Source organism: Gracilinanus agilis, chromosome 1 (assembly GCF_016433145.1).
Source record: "Gracilinanus agilis isolate LMUSP501 chromosome 1, AgileGrace, whole genome shotgun sequence".
NCBI classification, from domain to species: Eukaryota; Metazoa; Chordata; class Mammalia; order Didelphimorphia; family Didelphidae; genus Gracilinanus; species Gracilinanus agilis.
This window is the reverse complement of record NC_058130.1, coordinates 151,289,710-151,302,184: the sequence shown is the minus strand read 5'-3', so window position 1 is coordinate 151,302,184 and position 12,475 is coordinate 151,289,710. Positions and strand designations below refer to the sequence as shown.

The following is a 12,475-nucleotide window of genomic DNA, read 5'->3' as shown; positions in this document are numbered from 1 at the left end:
TTACTATTGCTAAAAGGGTTTCTTGCCATGAGTAATTCCAAAAGCAATTAAATACAAAGCCTCCAGAAATGATTTTTCAACAAATAAGCACTAAAAAGATTCCTTTGGTCATTTCAATTAAACAAATTTTTATCTAGAAAAATAGATTAGTTTATTATCTACTTTTGAATATTTTATGGTGAGATTTTGCTGGCATAATATGTGTTTGAAAATACATCTTCACAAATAACACATAGTGGTCTTGGCACATTCTTCTCTAATCCAGACCAAACATTAAGTGCAAATTAAAAATAATTGCTGTTATACATCTAGGCAATACCTAAGAATTTAAGAAGTTTTTTGAAAAATTGAATGCAAAAAAGGAAATGCAATGTTCTTTATTCAAGCAAAATGAGAGTAAATTAGATTAAGTCCAATATTTTTATTTGCTTATGCTTGACAAAACAAAACAAAATCAAAAGAAACTTGACTAGCTACCTGAACAACAGACAGGATATGGTTGAGAGGTCAGTCAAGTTGGCAGAGTAAGAGGAAGCAATACAGCCAAACTCCTTACCAACTATTCTAACAAAGACTCAAAGAAGGAAAAATCCCAGGTCCTGGAGGATGGGCCAGAAAAGCAAAGACCGACCAGAGGAATAAAATAGGGCAATAACACCTCTTCCATAAAACCTTAAAGTACATTAAAGACTCAAACCTCAAGGCAAAGAGCAGGACTGTGACACAGTTGCTTAAACCTCAAAGGAGTTTTCAGAGCTAGATACCCAAAGCAGAACAAGACTACAGCTTTGTCATTTTAATTTACGAGACAGGATCAATCATTTACTCAGGCCCTAATGCATAACAGGGCTTCAGCTCTATCCCTCAGACACAGATTGGCATGGCAAATTCAGTCCCTAGGGTAAAGAACAGATGTAAGTCGGAAGCAGTGTCGCTGGGAACCTGTACTGAGCTAGCTGAGAGGGGTGGAGGTCAGTACACTTTTCTCTAGAGCTCCATTCTGTATACCTGTAGCTATATTGCCAAGACCCAAACCAGGCTCTGGAACCTGGAAAGTTCAGGAGGGCAGTGAACAGATTGTATCTTTGGATCATATAGAGTCTGCTAAAAATTTGCAACTCCCTCACCAAAGGCATCTTGTCCTTGAAAGTCAAAGGACACAAAAACAGGAAAACAGTGGCAGGACACTAGATAAGACAGGCCAAATCCATATAGTCCCATCAGGGTGAACAAAGTCTGACCCTAGTACAAATTCTCATGGAAAAATGAGTAAGAAAGACACAAATCCAGGAGAGGATTAACTCTAAAACATGTATAAGCTAAGCCTTAAAAGAAAAACACAGCTTGACCACAAGATCATTTAGAATTCCTTGAAAAAACATATATAGAAAAATGTAGAGTTATAAAAAGATATAAATAAAATGTACAAATGAAATGACAGTGCTAGAGGAAAGAAGCAAAAGAAAAATAAGATATGGAAATTTCGGGAAAGAATTAACAACTTAATACAAGATATAAAACTTCACCCAAGTTAATAACTCCTTGAGAAAACAAAATGATATTAAAATGAAGTCAAAATATTGAAGAATAGAAGAAAATGTAAAGTAACTCAAATAAAAAACAACTGACTTGGAAAATAGTTCAGTAAGAGCTTATTCACAAATAAATGGAATAGGGCAGCTAGGTGGTTCAGTGGATAAGAGAGCCAGACCTAGTGACAGGAGGTTCTGGGGTCATTTCTGGCCTTATACATTTCTTAGCTGTATAATCCCAGGCAAGTCACTTAACTCCAATTGCCTAGCCCTTACTGCTCTTCTGCCTTGGAATTTAGTATTGATTCTAAGATAGAAGGTAACCATTAAAAAAAATGAAAAAAAGAATAAATGGACTTTTAAAAGCCATAACCAAAGGGGGGGGGGGGAGACCTGAATACTATCAACCTTCCTTCTTTCCTTCCTTCCTCCCTCCCTCCCTCGCTTGCTTCCTTCCTTCCTTCTATAACCTTACCTTTTATCTTAGTATCAATTCTAAGACAGAAGAGTGACATAGGTTAGGCAACCAAGGTTAAGTGACTTGCCCAGGATCATACAGTTAGGAAGTGTCTGAGGCCAGATTGAACCCAGGTTCTCCCCACTCCAGGCATGGTGCTCTACCCACTGTACTATCAAACTGCCTCTATGCATCCTGTATTTCAAGAAATCACAAAAGGTTATCCACATCCAGATACAGAAAATGATGGCCTCAAAATGTATACTTAAGTACATTTTCTTCTTTTTCTTTTCTTCCTTTCTTTTTTTTTCCCTTGGGATATGGCTAATGTGAGAATTTTTCTGTATGGCTTATTTGCAGTAGATTTTGATTTTCTTGCCTTCTCAATGGGCAAAGAAAGGGTAGAAAAAAGAGAGGGAGAATGTGGAACCGACAATAAAATAAAAGTGAATTTAAAAAAGAAAGATTTAGGAATTCTGATCAACACCAGAACTAACCACAATCCCAGAAGACTCATGATGAAACATGATGTCCACCTTAAGATGAAGAGGTAATAGACTATGAATGCAGATTGAGGCATTTTTATTTTTGGACATCAATAATATAGAAATTTGATTTGTTTAACTGTACATATTTGCAATGGATTTTTTTTTATTTTCTCAAGGGAAGGAAGAGGGGTCAGGTGAAAAAGAAATCAAAGCTGAAAACAAAATAAAATTGAATTTTATATATTAACAAAAAGAAATTATGTAAGGAAACTACCTAGACATATTAGAATAAAAGGCCAAAATTTTTTTTTCTTAAGGGAAGAAAATTTAGATACAATCTGAAAGAAATTTCAAAATGATAACTCCTAGTAATATCTTGCTAAAAATCAGAGCTTTTAGGGCAAAGAAATAAGAAATATGGAAAAGAACCTGAGAAAGAATTAACAACTTAATACAAGCAATACAAAACCTCACCTAAGTGATAGATTCTCAGCTAGAAAGAAAGTTCAAATTACAAGGAACCATAGGCAAGATCACACAAGTTTTAACAACTACCACAAAAAAGAGTGAGAGCACAGAATGCAACATTTCGAAAGGCAAAAAAAAAAAAAGATAAAGGCTTACAACCAAAAATAATTTATCCAGGAAAACTGTGTTATAATTTTACAGGAGAAAAATAGACTTTTAATAGAATACAGGACTTTAAACATTCCTTATAAAAAGACTAGAGCTAAGTAGAAACTTCAAAATATAAACAAAGGAATTAAGAAACATATAAAGGTAAATGGAGCAATGCAAAAATCTTTGTAAGGATAAAGTAGTTGCATGCTAATGAAAGGGTGAAAGAGTTTTAAGTGTCCTCCTCAGAAGTTCAGTATCATTCAGGGTTATAAAGGGAGTGAAGACAGAGGGACTGGAAGTAGATTTGATAGGTTTTAAAGATTTTAAATGAATGGAAAGAAAAGGAAGAAAGAGCAAGGGAATATTTCACATCATCAGAGGACACAAAGAGAAGTCTATCTAAATAAGGAAGAAGAGAGGGAAGCAGGAGTCACTTGAATCTCATTTTCATCTGACGTAGTAAAATCAGGGTAGAACACAAACTCAATCACACACAGAATTTGGTGTAGCAATACATTTAACACAATAGGGAAACAGGAGGGAACAAGGAGAGGGGAAAAGAGAAAATAAAAGGGGGAGCAGAGGGGTTTTGAACTTGGAGAGGGGTTTCTGAAGAAGGCTTTAAAAAGGAAAGAAAAGAACAAGTTCTGCTTGGTTTCAACTACTCAAAATGAGATGAGCCCTGTTGTCCACTCAGTACCTTCCTGCTTTCTAGCATCATTGGGGATACTGTCTTCCTCCATTTGACTGTAAGTTCCTTCAGAGCAGGGACTTTTTTTTTTCTTATTTGTATTCTCAGCACTTAACATGGTGCCTGGCACATAAGTAGGCATTTTATAAATATTTACTAAATTTAATTGAAAGAAAAAGTTTTAACAGAATAGGCTAGAGGGAAATAACACAATTAGCAATCAAAAATTGTGAATGTGAATGGGATGAATTCATTCATAAAATGGAAAAAGAATGAATAAGAAATCAGAATCCAACAATATATTGTTAACAAGAAAAACACAAAGCATAAAGACTCATGCAAAGTTAAAATAAAGGCCTAGAGCAAAAATCAATTATTCTTTAGCTAATTTTTTAAAAGAATGCAGCAATCATAATTGTAGGCAAGGCAACAATAAAAATAGACAATTCAAAGAAATAAACAGATGACATTTTACTTAAAGATAGCACTGACAATGAATTAATTATAATACTTAAATAGCATCACATAACATTGCATCTAACTCATTAAAAGAAAAAACATAAGTAACAGGAAAAAAGATATGGCTTTATCTAGAAAATAAATATCAGGGGTTCAGCAACTTGTGCTTAAGAGTCGGAAAACCTTGGTTCAAAATTTTGCCACCTAGAATCTGTAATACCTTGGATTGAAAGTTGGTTTTATCTGAAAGTTGGTTTTCTCATCTATAAAAGAAAGAGATTAGCCTAGATAACCTCAAAGGTCACTTCTGGCTCTAAAGATAAGGATCTTTCTTTCTTTCTTTCTTTCTTTCTATCTATCTATCTATCTATCTATCTATCTATCTATCTATCTATCTATCTATCTATCCATCCATCCATCCATCCATCCATCCATCCATCCATCCATCCATCCATCTATCTATCCATCTACACATCTATCCATCTATCTATCTATCTATCTATCTATCTATCTATCTATCTATCTACCTATCTACCTATCTACCTATCAATCAAGAGGATCTCAAAAGATGACAAGAGATTTTTAATAAGCAATCTTAGGAACTGACAAGTTAACATTCTTAAAGCTTACAAAGCTTTTTTGTGAACTGCTAATGTACCTATAAGGGCAACTAGATGGTACTGTGGATAGTATTCCTGGCCTGGAGTTAGAAAGACATCTTCTTGCATTCAAATCTGGCCTCACACACTTACTGGCTATGTAACCCTAGGCAAGTCATTTAACCCTTTTTGTCTCAGTTTTCAAATCTGTAAAATGAGCTGGAGAAAGAAACTGCAAACCACTCCAATCTTTTCCAAGAAAACCCCAAATTGGGTCATGAAAAATTAGACATAACTGAAACAATGAACAACAACAAATGTAACTGTAACTTGAAATCAAATGATTTTCAAGCAATGGTAAAATCCCTTTACAGTGAGCATAAATAGGATATTTACTCTGGTTTTATAAAGTATTAATAGCTTCAAAAGACGTTTCACTGAATTTGTGGTTCATCTCCTATGAGATCTGGATTCAGCTTCTTTGCCCCATCATCTTGGCCCCTGAAAGACTCAACAACTACATTACTTAAAAAGGATGTTTTTCAAAATGACTCACATGGGATAAGAAAAGCAAGACCTGAGAGTCAGTTGGACTGAAAAATAAGCTTAATCTTCCAATCTTTATTTTTACTTTTCAACCCTTACCTTCTATCTTAGAAATACAAGTATTTGGGGGGCAGCTGGGTAGCTCAGTGGATTGAGAGTCAGGCCTAGAGACCAGAAGTCCTAGGTTCAAATCCAGCCCCAGACACTTCCTGGCTGTATGACCCTGGGCAAGTCACTTGACCCTCATTGCCCACCCTTACCACTCTCCCACATAGGAGCCAATACACAGAAGTTAAGGGTTTTTAAAAAAAGAAATACAAGTATTTGTTTCATGACAGAAGAGTGGCAAGGGCTAGGTTACTGGGGTTAAGTGACTTGCCATGGGATCACACAGCTTATGTCTGAGATGAATATTTATTTAAGACTCCTTGATCTTTTTGGCAGTTGTTTTACATTAGTGCAAAACTCAAGAGTTTTTTTGTTTTTTTTTTTTTAAAACCCTTACCTTCTGTCTTAGAGTCAATACTGTGTATTGGCTCCAAGGCAGAAGAGTGGTAAGGGTAGGCTACGGGGGTCAAGTGACTTGCCCAGGGTCACACAGTTGGGAAGTGCCTGAGGCCAAATTTGAACCTAGGACCTCCCATCTCTAGGCCTGGCTCTCAATCTACTGAGCTACCCAGATGCCCCCCAAAACTCAAGAGTTTTTAAGTAGATTTTATTTTGCTGCATGGGATGTCTGGATTTGGTAGAGGGACCCAAAGAAGTAACTGCTTTCTCTTCAACTTCAATTCAAACAGCATACAAACAATTATTATTCAGATACAGATTAAAGGGAGTACTTGCACTGGATTTATTTCTATATCATCATGGCATTGTATAGAAAAAAGTTTCATAACATTTTTTTTAACAAACTGGGGAAGCCTAGATATCCTTATCCCTAGAATAATGTTTTTAAATGTATGAAATAAAACACATAGGAATACAAAGGAAACAAAAGTTTAGTGAAAAGAAATATGTAATTTTTCTCCCCACCCAAGTTCAATGACCTTCTCAGTCTCACTCCAGACATCACAAAAACACCTGACAGAGAAAAGACCAGTGGGTTTGAAGTCAGAAAATTCTCAGACACTACTAGCTATGTGACCATAACCAAGTGCTTTAACCTGCTCTAAGCTTCTATTTCTCATCTATAAAACAAAGATCTACTTGCGATATCTCAAAGGAGATAGTTTAGTTGCAATCACAGTATTTTATAAACCTTAAAACATCATGTGAATGTAAATTACTCTAAATTATAGAATACTAAGGTAACTGTCATAGAATTTTATGATTTTAACTAGCTTTATAATCATGTTCATTTTTACTTATAAGACTTTAAATATTTATAATCTCATCAGTGTTGGTACTCTTCCTTTCACAACTTCTCATATTCTGATAAGAAGGTTTTCAGAAGTTGCTGTGGCTAAAATAATTCATTCCCTAGTGGCCAGTTTTCAAGTGATACGCCTTTCCTCATTTAGTTAGGCCAGTCCAGAAATGATATATATGAATGTAGTCCACTACCATCTTTTCTACCTTAACAAGACCTATCAGAACTCAAAAAGTCTTTGAAAAATCAAAGGTCACACCTCCATCCAAGATGAGATATCAGGAAGACTTTAACAGAGGTTTCATTTTTACTATGGTTAAATGTATATTAAAAGGATGATGGGGAGATAACTGCTTTTTCTCCATCTTTAATTCTAACAGCACACATGAGTAATTTCTGCCATCTAAGGGATAAAGAAAACTTACTCTGTGATAAATATAAATTAAAAATACAATGCTGGAAATTCCATACCTCTCCATTTTCAAATGTTATTTCCCGAACAAGAGGAACACATTTATCTTGAGTCCAAGCATAAACTAAGTCAAAATTTGTTAGAGATCCCAGGTATACCATATCCGGAGCATTTTCCTGTTAGGAAAAGAAATTGAACCTAAGTTTTGATAACAATCCTTTTAGGTATTTGGAAAACACAACAAAGATTTAAGATGGCTGGATAAGTGATCCCTAAAATTCAATTATTCATTAAGTATATACCAAATGACTATATGTATGACAATGTATGAATCAGAAAAGAACTTGGCAGTGCAAGTGTTAAAATTAATGGTTTGGCTAAATATATGAAAATTATACATCTTTTATTTACAAAAGAGGTGGAAAGAATGAAAGTAGAGGAATACAAAAGGGTAGAGAAGCCATTACTCTATCTAACTAAACATTGTTCCAGTGCTTAGCTCAGCCAGGACTTGTTAAACCTTCAACTATTCAACAAGAAGAATTCTTCTGGAGAGAGAATTAAACTCTCTCCAGAAGACAGGAAGGTAAAACCAGCTATCCACTCACCCAAGTTCCCTCCAAGAGGGAACTTAAGACAATGACTTGAGTTCAAGATGACTTCCTTCTTGGAGTCAACTCTCTTCTTGTCTACTCTCCTAAACTCAGAAATTCAGCGCCTTTTATAGTGGCTTCTTATCTCCTCCCCTCTTCACAGGGGCCAATCACAACCAAATAGTCTAGCACTGCCCAGGGGGCAGTGTTTGTGGGAACCATTCTGGAGGGGTGAATACTCATTGAAAGGGTTCTGAGGGTGTGAACTCTTAAAAGAATTCACAAATTTCTGACTGTTTGAGTTAGAAAAAAAGGTGGAGCTCTCCAAGTATCTTGCTGGCTTCTCACCTAGCACTAGGTAGGGTGTGAATTCACTAAGTGGTTTGTGAGCTCTTCTACCTAGTTCAAAAAGCTTCTGTTGATTCAATCAAAAGGTAGACAAAAGAAAGTTAATCCTGTCTTCACAATCTAGTGAGGTACTTAAGTTAGTGTTAACTTAGGACAGACAAGAGAGTAAAACATTCTCTTTCACAGCAGGCAAAGCAATCTTGATGAGCATACATGAAAATTTCATCAAGAGGGAGAAAAATTAACCAATATTAGATAGATGCATCACTTCAAAGTAAAGAAATGTCTTTAAAATAGTAAGTAATATTTAAATTTTCTTTGAATTTCTTACAGTTTTAAATATTATTAGATATTGGAGTATATCAAAACATTTATCAAGGTTTACCATACTTAAACCATGTGAAATTAATAAGATGGCTCCTGGTTAGAAACTGGGTACTAAATTTTAGGTCAAGAGAATACTACTTAAGAATATTGAATTATATAACTACAAAAAAGGCCTCTTTTCTCTCATGAATTCTATAAAAATTCTGGCCAAAAGACACATTCCCTAGAAACAAAGTGCTAGATAAATATTAGTTTCTTATCTTCTTTTCTTCTAAAAATTTAATGACAAAGCTAATGGCATTATTTAGAATTTTTTTTTATTATTTTTATATACAAAAATGATTCCTAAAGGCAAGACCTGAAATGGAGTTAGAGCCTGAATCTGAGGAGCTCCTTTGGCCAAAAAGACTTCCTCATTTTCTACTAAGAGGAAAATTAAAGGTTTAGTTGATATATTTAGTAAAAGAAATCTAAGAAAAGGTATGGTGTCAAATTCTTCTGGTACCTATAAGAATCCTACAACTGCAGAATCCTCCTCAGAGGCAATGGAGAAGTATAGTGGTAGTGGTAGTGGTAGTGGTAGTGGTAGTGGTAGTGGTAGTGGTAGTGGTAGTGGTAGAGAGAGAATGGACTTGGGTTTGGAAGCACTGAGTTTGGATCTTAACCATTTATTATTAGTTGTGTGATCATAAGTGAACCATTCTAAATTTTAGGTTTTTTGTCTATACATGACCAAAATAATGCTTATATTATCTATTTTAAAGGAAAGAAACCTTAGAACACTATGTGTCATTATTAACAATTATAACCACCATTTTCTCCTATCATCACTTTGCTTTTATGACCTTAATTTCTACTTATAATTTGATGTGATGGCTCATTTCCATCAAACCTGCCAGATACTAAAGGGGTACGTATGCCCATTCTAAGGAGCTACATACTGTTTCCAGGTCAATGCTCTGCTCTGCTATTGGTAGCCTGATAGCTACAAATCATATAGGCGCTGCCTTATTGTCTGACAAGAATCAAGGCTTTAATTCAATTCCTGGAAGACCTGGAGCTTCTGGCAATAATAAAAGTAACCTGTTAATGCTTAGATTTTTAGTTTGGGGCCAAAAACTAAATGGATGGAGAGAAAAAAAAGCACTAGAGAAACTGTAAGCCTGCTCCAATGTCTAGATTCAAACTTTTGGTTTTATAATATTATTTCTACTAAATGTGACAAAAAATGTATATTTACTTTAATAAGTTTTTATACCTCTTTATATAAAGACATCATATTTATGCTTAGGAAGCAGTTTATTCAAATGGCAGAAGCTTGCCATTCTTAAAGGGAGACAGTTTGGCCTAACAGAACTCTAGCCTGGGAAGAGATCTAACTTCAAGTTATGACCCTATCACGAAGTAGCTTTGCAACAAGTCATTTAACTTCACTGGGCCTTAATTTCCATATTTTAAAAATAATTGCTTAAAGTAGGTTTCAGATTTTAAAATTCTATGATGATCTTATGAATACAGAGAGAGAAAGAGAAAATCTACAGATAGATACAGTATATACCATAGATTACAAGTAGCAGATCACTTTTCCAATAAACTTACCCCTGGTGGTCTGTAGATTACATTATCTCCACTAAATCTTTCTGGTTTTGAAACAGACCTAATAAGAATAAAGAAATAAATGAAGATACTTTTCCTACTAGGACAACAGAAGTTTAAAAAAAAAAAAGGAATGAAATTTCAATAGCTTTGACTAATTACATTCCAATGGAAAACTTCATGGAAAAAATTAAAATGAAGAGAACCAGAATTCAACTCTACCATAAAGCAATGATCCGCAAAATTATTAGGTACTGGTGAAAAAAAAATAGAAAAATTGATCAAAGGAACATAGTTACTAGGTAAGCAAGACCAGAAGCAACTAAACATAGTAGAACAATATTTGATAAACTCAAGGATGACAACTACTGGTATAAGGATTCCCTATTTGACAAAAACTGCTAGGAAAATAAGAAATCAGCTTAGTAAAAATTCATTTAAATAAACATCTTACACCATATACAATAAGCTACAAGTGATAAAAGACCATTTCCCACATTTAAATAGATTACCTTTACTTATTATGTTGCAACATCAAAAAATTAGAGTGGAAATATTTTAGATAACTATAGTTGAGGAAGAATTCTTCTCTAAACAAAGGATGTCATCAAGAGATAAAACAATCTCATTATATAAACCTAAAAAAGCTTTTGTACTAACAAAATGCAGTTATAATCCAAAACAAAGCAATTAAATGGGGGAAAAAATCTCTGTCACATGTATCTTTGATAAAAATCTCATATCTAAGATAAATATGAGATTGATATAAGTACATAAGAATAAGAGCCATCCCTCAATCAACAAATGGACAAAAGATAGGACCAAGTACTTTTCAAAAGGAGAAACCATATGAAACAATCCTCCAAATCACTCATAATAAGAGAAATGCAAATCAAAACAACTCTGATTCACTCCATACTCAGAAAGGCAAATATGAGAAAAACCAAATGTTGGAGGGGGTTTGGAAAGACAAGAACTCTAATGATCTGTTGAAGAAGCTATAAATTAGTCAAATACTGAAGAAAAAAATCTGAAATAAGAGAGTCAATCAACTACATGCCCCCTTTTAAGGAAAAAAAAACACCCTACCATGTCATTTCTCATTTCACATCATCTCAACCTATAGAATACTTAGCTTCATTCAAGCCTCAGTTCAATTCTTTGTACAATTATGTTAACTCTCAATAACTTCATAACTAAAGCTAACCAAGGTCTTACTCAGAGGTTTTGTGAGTATAGTGCTTTCTAATTCAAGCTGAATCTCACCTTGGAAAACTTCCTAATTGGGTTATCATAAGACTCCAGAATTTGAAGTCTGCTATCCAAAGATTAATCATAGACTCGGTATTAGAAGGGAGCTTAACAAATTGTCTTAGCTACTGCCTGTGATGGGCCAGGTTTAACTAAGATTACCTCAAGGACTTTGCAAGAACTTTTATTGCAAGAATACAGTCAGAGGTTAAGACTTGTTACCCAGTTAAGTAGGGCCAGACAAATCCTTTATCTGGAGGAGAGAGGGGCTTAGACTAAAAAAGTCTGAGTTGAGGTGACTTAAGAAAAAATATAGAAGTGGAACAATGGAGGCAATGGGGAGAAACATGGAATGATAACCAATATATTCATTTGACATATGAAAAATAGAAGGTAAAGCAAAGTTGAACAAAGATCAAAGATTTCTCCCCACAAGGAAGCTGAATTAAGAGTCTTCTCATTCTATATCTCCTTAAAACAGTATATCCAGGCCTTTTTAAATAATGTTGCCTTGGAAGTAACTCTTGGTAAACTGAAAGGAGGAATTCTGGTTTTTTAAGGTAACAGTGATAAGCCTTGATTAACTAGACAGTACAGATGTGGGTGACTAGCTGCAAGATATAAATACTCTTTTGGACCATATCCTTTCTTGTCCATGAGTTATTGGAACTTTATGGGAAACTGGAGTTTAGGATGGCCTAGATTTCAAATTCTTTCATATCTTGCAATAGTAGGTGAGGCAGTATCAGGTCCAGTGGAAAAAGCAAGATATTGATCTTAAATAGATCAAAGGAGATAAACATGTTAGATTTTTTTTTTAAACCTTTACCTTCAATCTTAGAATCAATACTGTGTATTGGTTCCAATGCAGAAGAGTGGTAAGGGCTAGGCAGTGTGGGTTAAGTGACTTGCCCAGGGTCACACAGCTGGGAAATGTCTGAATCAAGATTTGAACCCAGGATCTCCCATCTCTAGGCCTGCCTCTCAATCCACTGAGCCACCCAGCTGCCCCTAAAAATGTTGGATGTTAATGGTATAAAGGAATAATAACTTGTAGATTATTGAGATTGAATCTTGTTGATGATTATTGACAATAACAATAATAAAATGAAAGTGATACAGCACTCAGTTCAGCAATGCTCCATATTATGCTGGTTGGTAATGTATTAATAACTTCACTCTAGGG

The 12,475-nt window shown here is 34.7% G+C and overlaps 1 protein-coding gene across 1 annotated transcript in view; it reads right to left on the bottom strand.

Annotated features, from left to right (window-relative positions):
- The window catches only part of ERP44 (endoplasmic reticulum protein 44), a 130,739-nt gene that overhangs the window by 60,293 nt on the left and 57,971 nt on the right, over positions 1 to 12,475 (bottom strand). The window contains exons 7-8 of the mRNA XM_044658302.1: positions 10,042 to 10,099; positions 7,234 to 7,350 (exon numbers count right to left, since the gene is read on the bottom strand). Coding sequence (XP_044514237.1) covers positions 7,234 to 7,350; positions 10,042 to 10,099 — 175 coding nt within the window. The remainder of the gene's footprint in view (positions 1 to 7,233; positions 7,351 to 10,041; positions 10,100 to 12,475) is intronic.